Source organism: Pteropus medius, unplaced genomic scaffold, assembly GCF_902729225.1.
Source record: "Pteropus medius unplaced genomic scaffold, Ma_sr-lr_union100, whole genome shotgun sequence".
NCBI lineage: Eukaryota > Metazoa > Chordata > Mammalia > Chiroptera > Pteropodidae > Pteropus > Pteropus medius.
In genome coordinates this window covers 523804-539414 of record NW_024348242.1, presented here as the reverse complement: position 1 = coordinate 539414, position 15611 = coordinate 523804, and the positions used below count along the sequence as shown (strand labels likewise).

Below are 15611 nucleotides of genomic sequence, written 5' to 3'. Positions count from 1 at the left end.
GTAAGGGGCGCGCCGGACGGCGGCGCCGGAGGCCCAGGCCCCTGCGCGCGGGGCGGGCGCGGTGACGTCACTGGCGCGCCGGGCGGCGCGACGGCCCGGGTGCTCCGCGTGGGGCCGCGGCATGGACCCCGACGGGCCGCGGGGCGTGCGCCGGGCGCTGGGCCGCCTGCTGGAGGCGGTGCTGGCGAGCCGCGGCGAGGCCAACGCCGTGTTCGACGTCCTGGCGGTGCTGCAGGTGCGGCGCGGGGGGCGGGGGGCGCGGGGGGCGCGGGGGCGGCCTCCGTGGGGCCTGGGCTCCGGCGCGCGCGAGCAGTCGCAACGCGGGGTTCGAGACTTCGCTGGGGGTCTTCTCCGGTCCGGCAGGGCTCCCGGATCGGAGGGTCCGGTGGGAGGTTTGGCAGAGGCGGGGTGGGAGGGTCACGCCGGGGGCAAAGGTGGGCTGCGATGGGACTGGAGTCCCGGTGAAGAGAGGGGTAGGGCCACAGCCCCCGGTGGGGCACCCTGCGACCGCCCTCTTCCCTCAGTCCGAGGACCAGGAGGAGATCCAGGACGCGGTGCGCGCTTGCAGCCGCCTTTTCGGAGCCTTGCTGGAGCGGGGGGAGCTGTTCGTGGGCCAGCTGCCCCCGGAGGAGATGGTCATGGCAGGTGAGCGCCCGGGAAGGCAGGGTTGGCGGGAGACCTTGTCAACATGGGAGGAGACCCTCAACCTCGTCAGAGGGTGCAGGTTGGTGGGAAGACTCACTAGGCCAACGTGGACACTGGTGGTCGTGTGGGGAGGGGACAGGACGGATTTAATGAAAGTTAAAGGCATGATTTTCGTGTGTGTTTTGTACCACTTGTGGGGCTTCATGCCATTTAACCTTGACTGTCAGTACCACACAAAGCTGGCACTGTGTGTCCTGATTCTTGGGCCGTCCAGGTCTTGGGGAAAAGCAAGGGGATGGGGACCCTGCCATTGGGGTAAGAGCTGCTGGCCTTGGCTGGGGGAATGTGTTGGTCCCGCCCCAGGTCTGGGGCCCTGGTTTCCGCTCATCTCCCCAGTTGGCTTGAGGAGGGGGCAGTGGCCTGTCTGGCGTGTGTGGGCACTGATGTGGGCTGGCCACTCTGCCCCCGCCTGCAGGGTCCCAGGGGGCCACACGGAAGTACAAGGTGTGGATGAGGCACCGTTACCAGAGCTGCTGCAACCGCCTGGCGGAGCTCCTAGCCCACTCCTCGTTCCAGGTCACGGTGAGTCTCGGGCCCTCGGCCTGGCCTCACCCGCGTGCATTTCCTGCACCCCGGCCCCGAGGTTCTCCCGCTCAGCAGAGGCTGGGGCTGCACTGCGGGGATCTGTCTCTCCGCGCTTACCTGTCTGGTAAGAACACTTCCATTTTTCCTGGTGGGGCCCTCCATCCTGTCTCCTGACTTCCTCGTAGGCATTCAGGCCTAAACGCTGGCGGATCAGCCTGTGGGGAGGCTGCCTTGTCCCTGGGGCACCGCAGCCACGTTGCCACCCTCTTCCTAGGAGCTGGCCCTCAGCACGCTCATGAAGTTCGTGCAGCTGGAAGGAACGCATCCCCTGGAGAAACCCAAGTGGGAGGGCAGCTACCTGTTCCCCCGCCAACTCTTCAAGGTGAGCATGCAGAGGGGTCCCAGCAGATGTCACTGGCCAGAGCCGGGACAGTCCTGGTGCAGGCGGCCGTTGAGTGTGATGCTTCTGCCGCATCTGATCTGTGGGAGGGGGCGAGGCTGCCAGCTCGGGAGTCTCCTTGGGCAGTCCATTGGTCGTGGGACCCGGCGGGCTCTGGCCGCCCACCCGGACTCTGCTCTGTGAGCTCAGTCCCTGGGTGGCCTGGTCCGCGGGGGAGGGGCACTCAGCTGCCCACCCTGTGCCCAGTCGGTGGTGGAAGGCCTGCTGTCTCTGGAGGAGGACCGCTCGCTGCTCCTCTCCCAGTTCCGGGAGTACCTGGAACACGACGACATCCGCTACCACACGATGCTGGCGGCCACGGACACCGTGGCCCGGGTCACCAACAGGCACCCTGAGGTGAGCGGTCTGGGTCGTGTGTCTGGTGGGGGAGCGGGGCAGGCCGCGTGTGTGTGGAGTCCCGGTGCTCAAGCTAGGCCCCTGCAGGTGCCCCTCGCTTTCTGGAACAACGCCTTCACCCTGCTGTCCGCCGTGAGCCTGCCCCGCCAGGATGGAGCCGCGTCCAGCTTCTACGTGAAGCGCGTGGGTGCGTGTCCGGGGGAGGGTGGGTGGGCGGCCAGGCGGACCCTGCACCCTCACAGCCTCACGAGCCGCCCCCTCCTCCCTGCCTTGCAGAGCGTTCAGACAAGTGGAAGGTCATGCACCTGAAGGTGAGGCACTCCGGGTAGCGGGTGGCCACCTCGGGGACAGGCCTTCTCCTGGGGTACCACCTTCTTCCAGGTTAGACAAGCCACGGGGTCACTCGCAAGGACACATGGGGCAGAGGAGGCCTGCAGGCAGTTGGTTCCTGGAGCTCAGAGTGGCCTGCCCACGCCTCTCAGAAGGCCCCTCCGTGCCCTGTGTCCTTGAACGCAGCGCCCATCTGCGGCCGGTGGGTGCGCGGGAGGCAGCACGCTCCTTCCTGCCTCATCGGGGTTTCTGGGGCTCGGGCTCCAGCTGCTCCTACTGAGCGCGTCAGGAGAGGGTGGGGGCGGGCGGGGTGTGTGTGCAGCCTGGACCCCCTGCCCCCACAGGAGCACAGGAAGGCCTTCCAGCTGATGTGGCTCGGCTTCCTCAAGCACAAGGTAGGGCCAGGAGCGGACGCGGGGGCCTGGGCCCGGGGGCGGGCACGGGCTGCACCTGACCTGCTCCTCCCCTAGCTGCCCGTCAGCCTCTGCAAGAAGGTGTTGGTGATCATGCACGACTCCATCCTGCCGCACCTGGCCCAGCCCAGCCTCATGATCGACTTCCTCACCCGCGCCTACGATGTCGGTGCGCACGTCGGGGGAGTCGGGGTGGGGGCCCGAGCCGTGCAGGGCGGAGGTGGGCGGGCCTGTGGGCAGGTGGCTCTGGTGACCTGCCGTGTGGCCTCCAGCCCTGCGGGGCTCGTCCACAGGGTGAGGGTGGGGGTTCAGGTCAGGCTGGGCTCCATAGCTGTGTGTCTGTTGGCAGGGGGGGCCATCAGCCTTTTGGCCTTGAACGGACTTTTCATTCTGATTCACAAGCACAATCTGTGAGTGTCAACTCGGGGGCGTGCGGGCCTCTCCACTGCCCCCTCCCTGACTGACCAGGTCTCTGCTCTGCCCAGGGGAGGGTGCTGAGCCGATGGGGCTGTGGTTCCCTGGGACCCTGGCCTGTTTGCTGCTCCTTGCTTCCACCCCCGAGTGTGTATCCCCTTACTTGGTCCTGCACCCCAGGGAGTATCCCGACTTCTACCGGAAGCTCTATGGCCTCCTGGACCCCTCCGTCTTCCACGTCAAGTACCGGGCTCGCTTTTTCCACCTGGCTGATCTCTTCCTGTCGTCCTCGTGAGTGCCCGGGATGCAGCAGGGTCCCCGCCCCCAGGGGGCTGCAGTCCAGGGCCGGGAAGGGGCTGCTGCGTGAGCTGTGGTGTCTCACTCCTGCCTTCCTGCCCAGCCATCTGCCCGCCTACCTGGTGGCTGCCTTTGCCAAGCGCCTGTCCCGCCTGGCCCTGACGGCGCCCCCCGAGGCCCTGCTCATGGTCCTGCCCTTCATCTGCAACCTGCTTCGCAGACACCCAGCCTGCCGCGTCCTCGTGCACCGGCCGCAGGGCCCTGGTGAGTCGTCGGGGCCCTGGGAGGCTGGTCTCAGGGGCTGGTGTGTAGGGCAGGTGGCAGACCAGGGCTGGGTCTTGTCCCCAGAGCTGGATGCCGACCCCTACGACCCCAGTGAGGAGGACCCAGCCAAGAGCCGAGCCCTGGAGAGCTCCCTCTGGGAGCTGCAGGTGAGCGCACTGGGGCCGCCGTGAGTCCTGCACGCCGCGTGCCCCGCCTCCGCGGACTCCCTGAGCTGCCGGCTCTGGTCCCTCCCAGAAACTCCAGAATCCCGGGTCCCAGCCCCAGCACCCCAGTGACCTCGGGCAGCCCAGGCCTGCGTCTGTAGTCCCTCTCTGCCTCTCGCGAGGGCTGCTGGGAGGTGAGACTCTGCCCGTGGGGTGTGGTGACAGCCGCGTGCTCCCGCCAGGCCCTCCAGCAGCATTACCATCCTGAGGTGTCTCAAGCCGCCAGCGTCATCAACCAGGCACTGTCTGTGCCTGAGGTCAGCATCGCGCCACTGCTGGAGCTCACCGCGTTCGAGGTGAGGGCGTGGCGGGGTACAGTGGCTTGGGGTGGGGCACGGGGTCCTCAGGGTGCCGGAGCGTCTGCCCGTCTGCTCCTTGCAGATCTTCGAGCGGGACCTGAAGAAGAAAGGGCCCGAGACGGTGCCGCTGGAGTTCGTCCCAGCCCAGGGGCTGCTGGGCCGGCCAGCTGACCTCTGTGCCCAGCACTTTGCGCTCAGCTGACCCATGGGGACCCACCCCCCACCCCCAATAAACGGTTTTGTAGGAGAGTGGCTCTGGTGGGTGCGGGTAGGCAGGCAGCGGCCTGTTTCTGTCCCAGGGCTGTGCTGGCCATGCCCAGAGGGTGCCCTGGTGTCCGCCCACAGCACCTGCCATGCACCTGGCCTCCGTGGGGTGTGCTGTCTGCGGAGAGAGCCAAGGTGGGGCTTGCGTGGGGGCTGCAGGAGGGGCCGATGCGCGTCAGTCGTGGGAAGTGCAGGGAGGGGCACGAGCCTCCCATCCCTGGCCAGGTCCTGTGGAGCACGCGTTTATCCCGAGTCCACCCTGAGTCACAGGTACACAGGTGGGCGGTGAGTGGTGGAGGGTCTTCAGGGTGTTACCGGTGTGGCCAGTCCACTCTTCCAATCCCTCCAGGCAGCAGAGGAAGGCCTCCTGAGTGGGAAGTGTCCACAGGGACCCTTGGATGAGCGTCCAGACCAGTGCCAGGATTAGGGGGCGCAAGGGCAGGCGGAGGCCTCACAGGTGTGAAGGCAGGACGAGCCACCTGCGTGGGATGGTGGGCCTCCCAGGTGCCCATCAGGGCAGTGCCCCACCCCCCCAGGGGACTGCCAAGCCAAGTTCCTCTGAGTGCCATGGCGCAGACCCAGGGCTGATGTCACAGGGGTCTCGACGGGCTCCCCCACAGCCTGGCCCTCCAACCCCCGAGCACAGTGGCCTGGCTTCCTGCTACTGCCAGTCTCTGGATGACCCTGTCCCCACCTAGCCAGCCCGTGTCAAACTGTGGCTCCTCCCGGCCTAACCTGGACCCATGCACCCTCCATCTCCCTTAGCCCCACGCAAGCTGGGGAAGGAGCCCCGACCAGCAGCCCCCACTCCTGCCACGTTCGGTACGAGCTCAGGGTAGACTGCGCCCCCTCGCAGAAACGCAGTCGGGGCATCCGCCACGTGTGGGTTGAGCTGTGCCCGCTGCACTTCCCATGTGCCTGCTCTGCTCGGTGAGCCAGGGACGTGGGGACTCCTTCCCATACCCCTAAGCATCTGCCCCTGACTGGCTCCAGTGACTTTGGGTCCAGAGTTCAGTGGATCCTCCATCTGTCTCAGTCTCTCAGTGTCCCTGTGTCATGCCGTGTCTTCCCCCAGGACATGGATGGGCTCTGGCCTGTTACGTCATAGTCACACATGCCATGAATACTTGACAACGAGAGGGCCTCCCAGCAAATTGGCTGCAGACAGGTGTTGGGAGGCTGACTTCCTGACTTCCTGACATGTCAGTCTGCGACCCGCCGGACTGGGAGCCCAGGCCCCTTGCCTGCTGGCACCTGATCTGTCACTGTGTCCCCAGGGCCTTGGCAGCTGGCTGGGGAAGGTCGTGGCCTCAGTGTCCACCAGAAGGTGCTCGCGTGGGAAACTGTGTGGCTCTTCTGTGCCTCATTGTCATCCACCATGGGCTGCCCCAGGGGCCACTACCGCGTGGCAATCACTCAACTTAGTGGCACGCAGCTTGACAGCATGAGAGTCACTTGGTCATCGGTGGTTCGGGTGTACTGGTCGAGCTCAGCTGAGGTCTGGGCAGGGCTGCTCCCGGCGGGGAACAGGCTGGCAGGCGAGGGACAGCAGTAGAGCCTGTCAGGTCGGGGGGCCTGGAACCCGCCATCATTTAGCCACGAAGATGGCGAAACAGACGTGCCAGATACGGACGGGTGCCCTTCCGTTCATTTTGTTCATGCGCGTTGTAAAAACGTGTCGCAGAAACAGGCGGGAAGGGAAAACCTCAGACAAACGAAGGTTCCCCAAGGCCAGCGGGGTCCTTGGGAGGTTTCTGCCGAGGGAGTGACTGTGGGTGGCTTTGTGGGCCATGTGGAAAGTCGCCAACAACGTGGGCCTGTCCCCACGGGCTACGTGCGGGCACAGCTCTGGGCAGGGCTGGCAGGTCCCAGAGGGCTTGGGGACCCTGGGGTCTGTTTCTGTCGCGGGGTCTTCACTGCCTTGGAGCCGCGCCTGGAGTTCTGTGCAAACTGCTCTCGGCCTGGGATGCGCAGTAAACGGCTCTGCGGGGGGCACACACCGCATCACTCTGGCTTCACGATGGGCCTGCAGTCAGTTCTGGGAACCGTCTGAAGGTCTCACCTGTCGACCAGAGGTCGCTGCACCCCATCTTGTGCCAACAGGTACCCTCAGTCTGGGGCGCAGGTAAAGGAGAGACTATTCAGGTGAGTAGTGTACAAACGGGGAGACGCAGCCTCTGGAGGGAGAGGGGCGCCCCGAGGCACATCCGTGGAGTCCTGGCTGGTTCTGGGACATGAGTCCCTGGCCATCCCGTCACCATGGTTGGGGCGGCCCTGCGGAGACCACAGGGGAGGGACGGGAGGTCGCAGCCCCAGGCCTCGGTCAGGGCCCAGGGCTGGGCTCCTCCAGCCGCTTCCGAGCTGGGGATTTTAATTAGTGGGAGACAGTGCTCCAAGCAAAAATGAAGCGTTAGGAACATTTCCTGCCCCCGCAGTCATTTGGGGCTTCATTTAAAATTCAGGAATGGCACAACCTCTTTCCAGCAGGGGTGGTCATCGCCCCGGTGGCCAGAACCAGAGGCGAGGAGGCCATCAGGGCCGAGTTATGCTTCTTTCTGTGTTGGCGACCTGCCCCCCACCCCACCCCGTGACGCCAAGGGGCTGCCCGGGCTTGTCTCCGAGGCGGCTCCTGTGACACCTCTCCTGCCCCTGAACCTCTGGGCAACAGGGCTGGTTACTGGTCCTTCACAGAAGAGCAAGAAACTCACTCTGAATTTGCTACTCGCCCCTTCTGGACCTCAACGTGGCTCCCCTCGTCTGTCCAGCTCTAAATGTGGCAGCTCTGGTGATGAGCCCCTCTCCCCCGCTCTCTGTCCCTCCCATCTCTCTGTCCTCCCTCTGGGCTCCTAGCTGGCGCTGTGCTGGCGGAGTCACGTCCAGGCAGATGGGAGGCATGTGGACGCCTGAAATTCCCTCTTCCTGGAAACTCTTCATTGACTGAGGCAGGCGCCGAGGGCTGGGCACCTGTGGAGATGGCCGGGCGCCCCGGGGCGGGCGCGTCTGCAGCGAGGCCCCAAGTGCTGTGCATTGCTGGGAGCCCTGTCCCTCACTGCCTCCACCACGGTCATACCTGCCACGGCCCCTCAGCCCCCCACCCGCTGCACACACCTGAACCCTGCTGAGCTTGAATGGCAGCAACCCGCTAACGAGAACAGGGTGCGCGCAGAGCTGACCCACGGACGCCAGGCCCTGAGCAGGTCGCCTGGTCCTGTGCCCGGCGGGGGCTGTGTGGGGCATCCCCAGGAAGACGCTGCCTGAGGGTGCAGCGTGTCGGCAGCATCGCACAGGCAGCCAGCCCTCTGGGACGTGACCGCATCCGTCTCTGATGGGTGATGGCCAGCGGCCACTGCACTGACCGTTCAAGGCGAGTCCTTCTATCCAGCCACCCGGGGGTGCCTCCGCCTCCAGATGCCCACTGACACCCAGGAGCAGCCCTAGGTGACCGTCCACTGACTGACAGCCCCTGACTGTCCCCTCTCTAGGCCTGCAAAGCCTGTCTCTGTCCCGCAGGGCCCTGCAGAGTGCCTCAGGATGGAAGAGGGGGAATGGGTGCCCCCGCCCACCCCGAGCCTGTGCGCCACCCGCCAGGAGCAAAGGGCGCTGCTGCTGATTCAATGACAGACGCCTTCTCAGTGCCCAGGTCCCAGTTGGGACACGGGGCAGGGCCTGGGGAGGGGTCTGTCGGGAGCAGCTGTGGGGTGCCTGGGGGGGCGGGCACTGACATGCAGCCAGGAGAACGGAGTGCCCAGCTGCAGGAAGACAGCACAGGACAGGGCAGGGCCGTCTACCCGAGCAAAGCTGGCCCTTTGGAGGGATCCTCCCTCTTTGGGTGAGAGGGGGCAGCCGGAGACCCCGCTCACAGACCTGGGGTGATGGGGGACCAGGCTTGGCCCTGTAGCTGTGCCCGCCCAGGGGTCCACCCCTTCCTGATCCTCCTTCCGTCCAGCCCCACGCGGGGGCCCCGGAGGGGTGTGAGCCCATCAGGCAAGAACTGTCAGCCTGGCACTGGTGCCCGGCGTTCCGATCAATCTTGGTTCTGCCCCAGCCAGGGTGGCCCCGGACCCAGCAATTCAGCTGATCCACTAAAAAATAAACGTGGCGCTTCCTCCTCACGCACTCTTGGTGGCCGGGGGCGGGCAGGGCTCCTGGTGGCTGGTCGGGAGGGTCTGTCTGGGCAGGAGGCCTGCTCACCTCACCCACCGTGGAAGGGCAGCCAGACAGCAGGTGGGGGACTCTGGTGTTGCCCAGGTGGTGTGGCAGGGGCCGCGGGTCCTGCAGAGGGAGCCGATGGGGCCGTGCGTCACTCGGGGCACCTTCGTCTGTGTTGGCAGGCCACTTGGGCGGTTCCTGGGCTGCACCCAGGATGGAGCTCCTGCCCCAAGTGGCTGCTACTTTGCCGGATTCTCGTGTCCTTTAGTGTGTAACCAGGGCTCTTGGCCTCACCTCGTGATCCTGTGGCACGGGGAGGGTGAGATTCTGTTGGGAGGGAGACAGGGGTGTCAAGGCTGGGGCCCGGGGCTTCTCACCAGCCCCGAATCCTCCAGCATCCTGCACGAAGCCGGCGGCCAGGCCCCTGCCGTGGTCACAGGTCGAACAGCTGGGCAGAGCATGAGGACCAAACCTCTCCCCGCTCTCTGTCCCCAGCCGGGAGTGGGCGTCGGCCGCTCAGGGTCTTGGTGCCACTGTCCAGGCTGTTTTGGCCCAGTGCTCTAGGTTTTCTCTGTGTCTGAGTCTGCTCTGCTCCAGGCACTGGTACTTGTCCCCACAGGTGGCCCTGGGGTGGCCTGCCCCAGCCCTCTAGGCCCTCAGAGCCTCAGCAGTATCCTGCACCCTGGGCCGGCCCTTGCTGGGGGCGCTGTGGAGTGGGGGTGACTGGCGCCTGCCTTCAATCTGTCCCATCCTCCTGCACCTGCTCTGAGCCCAGGAGCCAACCCGCATGGCTATGATTGAGGGCAGCCAGAGGGTGGCCTCCGAGGGCGTTTCGGGGGCGAGGGAGGGCACCTTTCTCAGATTTCCCCGCAGAGAGGCCTCGGGCTACGCCGCCCACAGCCCAGGCCCTGCTCCAGCTGAGCGAGCATCTTCACACTCTGGTGCTCAGTTCCAGGAACTGCTCCCGGGCACCTTCCAGCCCCTGAGGGCTGAGGGAGGTGAGGGTGTCCCAGCCCCGGGCCCAGTGAGACCTGGTGTCCCACACCTGTCCGTACCTCCATTCCATTCAGGCCCTGATGAGACAGACGTTCCTCTAGGCTCCTTCCTGTGGCCCTGCCCGGGGGCCTGGGGTGGCCGCCTGCCCTGCTCACGAAGCCTGGGGTGGGGGAGTGGGGAGAGGGGTCAGCAGATGGGGGAGGTGCAGGGAGGGGTCCCAGTCTGTGTCTGAGCTTTGGTCTGGGACTCGGCTAGTGTAGCCCCAGCCCAGCCAGGGTCTCCCTGAAGCTGCCGGCGGCGTCTCGGCCCCCTCCTGGAGGTGGCCTGCCAGGGCTCTCCTGGGCTTACTGGCGACTTTCACACCTGACCTTTCCCCTCGCCTGCAGGGGCTGGGACACATTCGTGGCCACGATCTCAGCAGGGCGGGGTTGCTTCCCACCTTTGGTTCTCAAAGCGGGGTCCCGGAGCAGCAGCATCGTCACCCCGGAGCATGTTAGAAATGCCAGTTATCACTTTAAATCATCTCTTATTGCGATGAAAACACGAGACGCACGCGCCTCGCGGCTGCCGCAGCACCCAGCAGTGTCGGCACCGGGCTGGCCTCTCGTCTGTCGCGTCTGCGTCGTCACTTTCGGGGCCTCTGTCCAGGTGGCGTATCCGGCCATTTTCTATTCGATTTCTTTCTTCTGATTTGTAGATGTTCTTCGTTTTTTCCATGTGGTTCTCTCATGTAATATACATGAAAACATCTTTTTACTCTAAGATAAAAAGAAAGGCAAATTCTCGGCCCACCTGGGCGGAAACCGCAGGGGTGGGGCCGCCCCTTCTCACGTGAGCCACAGCGGGGTCTGCTGTGCTCAGACTGCCAGGAGCCCCCGGCGGGCCCTGCCCCTCAGGCCGGCGGCTCCCAGGGCTTCCCGGGGCCTCTAGTCCAGACGTCGCTCGCTTGGTCTAATGGCTGGTTCTGGGCGGACATAAACTCACTCTTCCTGTAAGTAAGGACGCTTCCCAAAGCAATTACAGTCCATTTTCTGGGGGGCGGAAGGGAATTAAAGGAGAGGGCGTCACGAGGGGCCGGCAGAGCAGCCGGCAGGAGCGCAGCCCGCCCGTGAGGATGGGCACGAGAGCCCCCCTTAGCTGGGCTGGTGGCTTTAGCTGTCACAACTGATCGGTCTGCATCTGAGGAGCAGAGTGGGGAGCATGGACAAGGCAGGACGCGCTCGGAATGACAGGTGGGCACCTGTCAGGGACCCAGGAAGGGCTCCCCGGGACCCCCGCCAGGCAGGTCTTGGTGACACACAGTGGACCCCAGCTGCTGATGGGCCTGAGGGTGCCCCTTTGGGTCCCGTCAGCCCAGCAGACCCGGGACCCCCACTCCACTCACCTCGATTTGAAAAATAATTGCTTTTTGTTATAGAATAATATTAGAAATTTCATTATAGAAGAACTGTAAGAATTACAACTATTACTTAGTTATTTTAAATGAATAACAGTTACGTTAAGATATAAGTATAAAATTAATATACTAATTATTAGTTATGAATTATATATTATAGTAACTATAATTAATATTACTTAAAATAACTAATAAATAATAGATAAAAATATAATTAATTTATATTTAAACAAATGAAGCTATTACTATAATTACTATAGACATTAATTGTAAGTGCGATCATAATTATGAAACATAGAATATAATTTCCTTATTATAGATAGAACAGAAAAGCACAACAAAGACATGAAACTTCTTAAACTCACTACTGATGCATAGTCCCTGTGGGGTTCAGGTGTATTTGCTTCTAAGCTTTTTTGCATTGTTAACGAGTTTGCTGCCACGCACACCGTGCCAACGGGCGTCCCCATTCTGGGTTCTGTCAAAGGAGAGACTTTATTCAGGTAAACAGTGTGGAAACCGGGAAGACCGGGCCTCTGGAGGACACCGGAAGTTTGCATCCGTGAGACAAAGGGGAAGCTGGCTTTAATAGAGGGTACCTGCCCCTGGTTTCTGATGGGTCTATGTCCATATAAATGAAGGATCCAAATTTACGCAGTCTGATTGGTTCAAATAGGATTGTCTTGATTAGTGGTTATGGAGCTGCTCTGATTGGTCAGTAAAGATGCAAATGAGGCTATAGCTGTGCAGTTCTGATTGGATGGGGCTGGTTTCAGTCCATTGGTCGAAATACGATTCCAGGAAGTCCTTTATAGGGTCAGCTCAGCCAGCAGGAACACGGTCAGGAGGTGGCAGCTCAGTCTGGGATTCTCCCATATGCAGGCTGTGTGAAGCCCCTGTAAACACTGGCCACTGGACGCTGGTTATGAATTTGGGCCCTGCTGACCACAGGATTCCTTTTCTGCAGGCATATTCCATCTCAAGGTCAACGGCACACACGCACACACACACGTTTTATTTACTAAGCAGAGTTATACTTTATGCGCTCTAAACAAACATTTTCTTTCTTGGGGCATAATTTACAGATAATAAAATGTGCATTTAAAAAGTGTTTTCTCTACAGCCGTGCCACCCTGAACAAGCCCAATCCCGTCTGACCTCGGAAGCGAAGCAGGGTCGGGCCTGGTGAGTACTTGGATGGCAGACCACCTAGGAAGACCAGGTGCTGTAGGCGTAAAAAATAAAACATAAGGGATTGTAAGCTGGCAAGGTCCTTAGAATCTGTGAGGTCAACCAAGAGTTGCCTCGCTTAAAAAAGAAAAGAAAAAGAAAAGGAAAAAAAAAAGTGTTTTTCTTTTTTTTAATTTTGAAATAATTTAGGTGGCAAAAAGAACTGCAAAATCAGACAGGATTCGCGCGTGCCCCTGAAACAGCTTCCCGCCTCCCGCAGGCTCGGCACCACCTCAGACTGCGTAGCGGGGCGGGCGCCGCGCTGCTGCCGGCCACAGCGGGGCTGCGCGCTGTGCGCCCCACGACCTTGTTCTGTTCTGGATCCTCTGAGCCCACTTTCCTGTTCTGCTTCTGAAGTTTCCTTTTTAGGGACACCGATTATCCTTATGCTGAGTCATCTCCATGTGGATTCCAAGTAATTTATTCTCTCTATTGCTTTTAGTTTTTTGCAGTCTAATCATCGAGAGAGCTTCGGCTTTCCTTCTGTGTCAGCGATTTGGGTCTTAGCTGTGCTCATTCGCTTTCTGCTCAGTCCCATTGACTTTTCACTTTCTCGTTGTGTTGTTCTGAGCCTCCTTTTGTTTCTTAAGCTCTGGTATCGGTGGCTTTCACCTCGTTCTTTAGCTCTGCCATCTGGTCTCTAAGCTCTCCTTTTAAAACGTTGCCTTCTTAAGCTCTAAAATGAGACACTCTCCCAGGACGGTTCCTTCTGGAATGGTTTTGTTCTGTCTTTGGTCTCCCCCTCCCTGCCCCCTTCTCTCGTCCAGCAGCCCCCACAGCCTCGCAGAGGGACAGAGGAGCCAGCCCACCAGGGAGGACACTTCTGTTTTCCGTGGGGACATTGGCAGCCGATCTGGCCACTGTGGCTTCCAGACCACAGACCAGACACCACGTGAAGGCGGGTTCTGAGGTTAGAAAGGACAACACTTGACTGACCTTCCTGGAAGAATGAACCCGGTTTGGAAATGCATTACTTTGAAGCCCCATAATGTGTCCCGGCTAAATGGTGCTGTGATGACTGTTAGCAGGGTGGCAGGCCTGTCAGCCAACGCTTAGTCACCCAAGAAAGATGGCCCTGTCGATTCCCATCAGCACAGATAAGCCATTTAATTTAATTTTAAAATGACTATCAGGTGCTTAAAAGAGCAAGCATGAATGAAAAACAAAGCTGCTCATCTTATTTACCCCGGAGCAGGTAACTGTGCGACTCATCGAGCTTGCCAGTTAATTAACTCTGGCCTCTGGGGGAGCAGCTCACTAATACGGGGAAGCAACACGCCCCGGCCCCACGGGCGCCACGGCCTAGCTCACCGGGTGCAGCTTCTCTGCGGCGTTCGGGGCTCTTCGAGTTGGGGGCTCGCACCCCGTGCACGCGGCCACTGCCGCCCCTTCGCGCCTCCGTGCTCGGACCCCGAGCTCGGACAGGCCCGCGCGCTCCCCAGCCCCACACTCGTCAGGACCCACGGAAGCGGACGCGGGCTCCCCGGACAGGCCACGTCCCTCCTGGGAGCAGGTCCGCCGAGGAGCCCCGTCTCCGTGGTGACGGGTCTGTGGGCGGAGCTAGGCCTTGTGGGCGGAGTCCTCGCATCTGTCACCGCCGCGCCAGGCCGCAGGGCTCGGTCCCAGCTTCTCTCTGCGCCGTGTGCACTTGGCCTTGGGGCCCACAGTGCGTGCACGTGGCTCGCTGTGTCTGTGCGCACCGGGATGCAACCTTCCCCCCCAGCCCCGCAATAAGTCCTTTCGGTAACGAACGCCTAGTTGGTGTTTTTTAGTCGATATTGCTAAATGAAAAGTAGCCTTTCCTTCGATTATAAACACTCGGTTCTCAGGAACCAAAGTGGTGACGCGCTATGAAGTCACGTCATAGAGCTCTGCGCAAACCTTTGTAGAGACCTCGGTCATGACTCACCTGGCCCAGGGGGTCCTGCACCTTGCTCCCCACTCTCGGACTTGGCGGGGGCGGGGCTCCCGTCGTCCCTGTCCTCCCGCCACTGTGCTCGGAGCGAACCTGTTGAATAAATGAGTGAGTGAGCGAGTGAATAAATGACTGGCCCAGGCAAGTCGCTGTGGAAAGGGGGGCCTGGGGAAAGGTTTCAGGTGTGGCAGGCGTGTGGGCAGGACCCACCACGCAATTTGCAGGTGTGACCAGGAATCTCAGAGTAAGTGTTAAGTGAGGCTGGGGCCCTTCCCGGCCGGACCTGTGGGATGCTGGCCAGGTGTGGGGGTGGAGGAGAGGACCGAGACCCATATGCCCGTCACCTGGACCTCTCACCCCACCCCCTCCCATGTCTGCTGAATGTGGGGGGGGAGGGCTCCGCTCTGAAAGCCGATAATGCCCAGGGACCCCCTGGAAGGGGGAGGAACCACAATGTACCCTTTGCCATCTGCGCCCGGGATTGGGCCAGGGGCCCCAGGATGGGGTGGGCACTGGGTGGGAGGAGGCTGTAGACACCAGTGCCCCTCATCCCGTGTCCTCTTCCAGGCCAGCCCGGCTCTCGGGGCCAGGAGATGGCTCCACGAGTGCTTCTCCTGGATCTGCAGAAGGCTCTGTTCCTTGTCCGTCGGGTGCCCGGCCAGCCCTCGCCAGGCCTGCATGCTGCCCCCGGTGTTGGGGGCTGCCGCACCCCTGCCCGCTCTCCTGGGGACCCCACTCCCTGGGCCAAATCCCACTGCCCACTGCTTCCCACAGGTTCCACTCACCCAGACGGTCTGAGTGGTAAAGGAAGACTCACTGGAGTGATGACCGTTTTTGTTGGACAAAATTCTCATTATCTCTACCAAGAGCAGAGGAAAGGGAGAAATCTGTGTTCACTGCTTTTCATCAGAAGCATCTGAGTATTAACAGCCCCTTCCAAGGCCCCAGTTACTAGGTTTGGTAACCAGTGAACCGTTTTAAACAAACAATGTGGATTTCTCTGAATTTGCTACAGAGCCAATTTGTAATTGAATTAATGAAAGAAGCAGGTCTGCTATTAAGTGTTATTAAATTCTGTTTGCTTGTATCTTGGCCATTTGAAACATGACTATTGTTTTAAAAGAAAAAAAAAAACACTAGGCTGTCAGGCAGCGTGGAAGGAACAGGCTTGCGGAAGCAGCTGCGTGTGAAACCGGGGCCCGCCTCGTGCCGAGTGTGTGCCTTTGAAAACAGGCAAAGAAGAAAAACGATTGGAGCTTTAGGCGAAAGAGGAGTGGACACAGGGCCGGAGGGTTCAGGGAGTGGACTTGGCTCGGATACAGCCCATAGATGGGCTCGGAAGTTATTTTGAGCCCAGGGCACCTCAATGGGAGTGCATGTCACTGTAAATTGGG

General features: G+C 61.2%; 1 protein-coding gene, 1 long non-coding RNA gene and 1 pseudogene across 2 annotated transcripts; all 3 read left to right on the top strand.

Annotated features, from left to right (window-relative positions):
- The first annotated feature begins 74 nt into the window (after positions 1 to 74).
- NOC4L (nucleolar complex associated 4 homolog) lies at positions 75 to 4516 on the top strand. Its single transcript, XM_039879202.1, has 15 exons — positions 75 to 235; positions 525 to 645; positions 1121 to 1227; positions 1505 to 1612; positions 1877 to 2026; positions 2114 to 2213; positions 2303 to 2337; positions 2701 to 2751; positions 2827 to 2938; positions 3119 to 3179; positions 3364 to 3474; positions 3584 to 3744; positions 3829 to 3911; positions 4151 to 4264; positions 4350 to 4516. The coding sequence occupies exons 1-15, from the start codon at positions 122 to 124 to the stop codon at positions 4467 to 4469; spliced, it is 1548 nt and encodes a 515-aa protein (XP_039735136.1). The 5' UTR covers positions 75 to 121; the 3' UTR covers positions 4470 to 4516.
- Positions 4517 to 5885: 1369 nt separating this feature from the next.
- Positions 5886 to 8643, top strand: LOC120615972 (uncharacterized). The gene is made up of 2 exons (XR_005656406.1): positions 5886 to 6676; positions 7019 to 8643. It is a non-coding gene; the product is annotated as an uncharacterized LOC120615972 (long non-coding RNA).
- Positions 8644 to 12187: 3544 nt separating this feature from the next.
- On the top strand, positions 12188 to 12306 carry LOC120616184 (uncharacterized; annotated as a pseudogene).
- The last annotated feature ends 3305 nt before the right edge of the window (positions 12307 to 15611 follow it).

Bases quoted from the DNA above. Each gene is read 5' to 3' on its own strand.
- NOC4L (XM_039879202.1), top strand. From the start codon at position 122: ATGGACCCCGACGGGCCGCGGGGCGTGCGCCGGGCGCTGGGCCGCCTG. The intron at 646-1,120 runs GTGAGCGCCCGG...CCCCGCCTGCAG, and splicing joins GGAGGAGATGGTCATGGCAG to GGTCCCAGGGGGCCACACGG. The intron at 2,752-2,826 runs GTAGGGCCAGGA...CTCCTCCCCTAG, and splicing joins TCGGCTTCCTCAAGCACAAG to CTGCCCGTCAGCCTCTGCAA.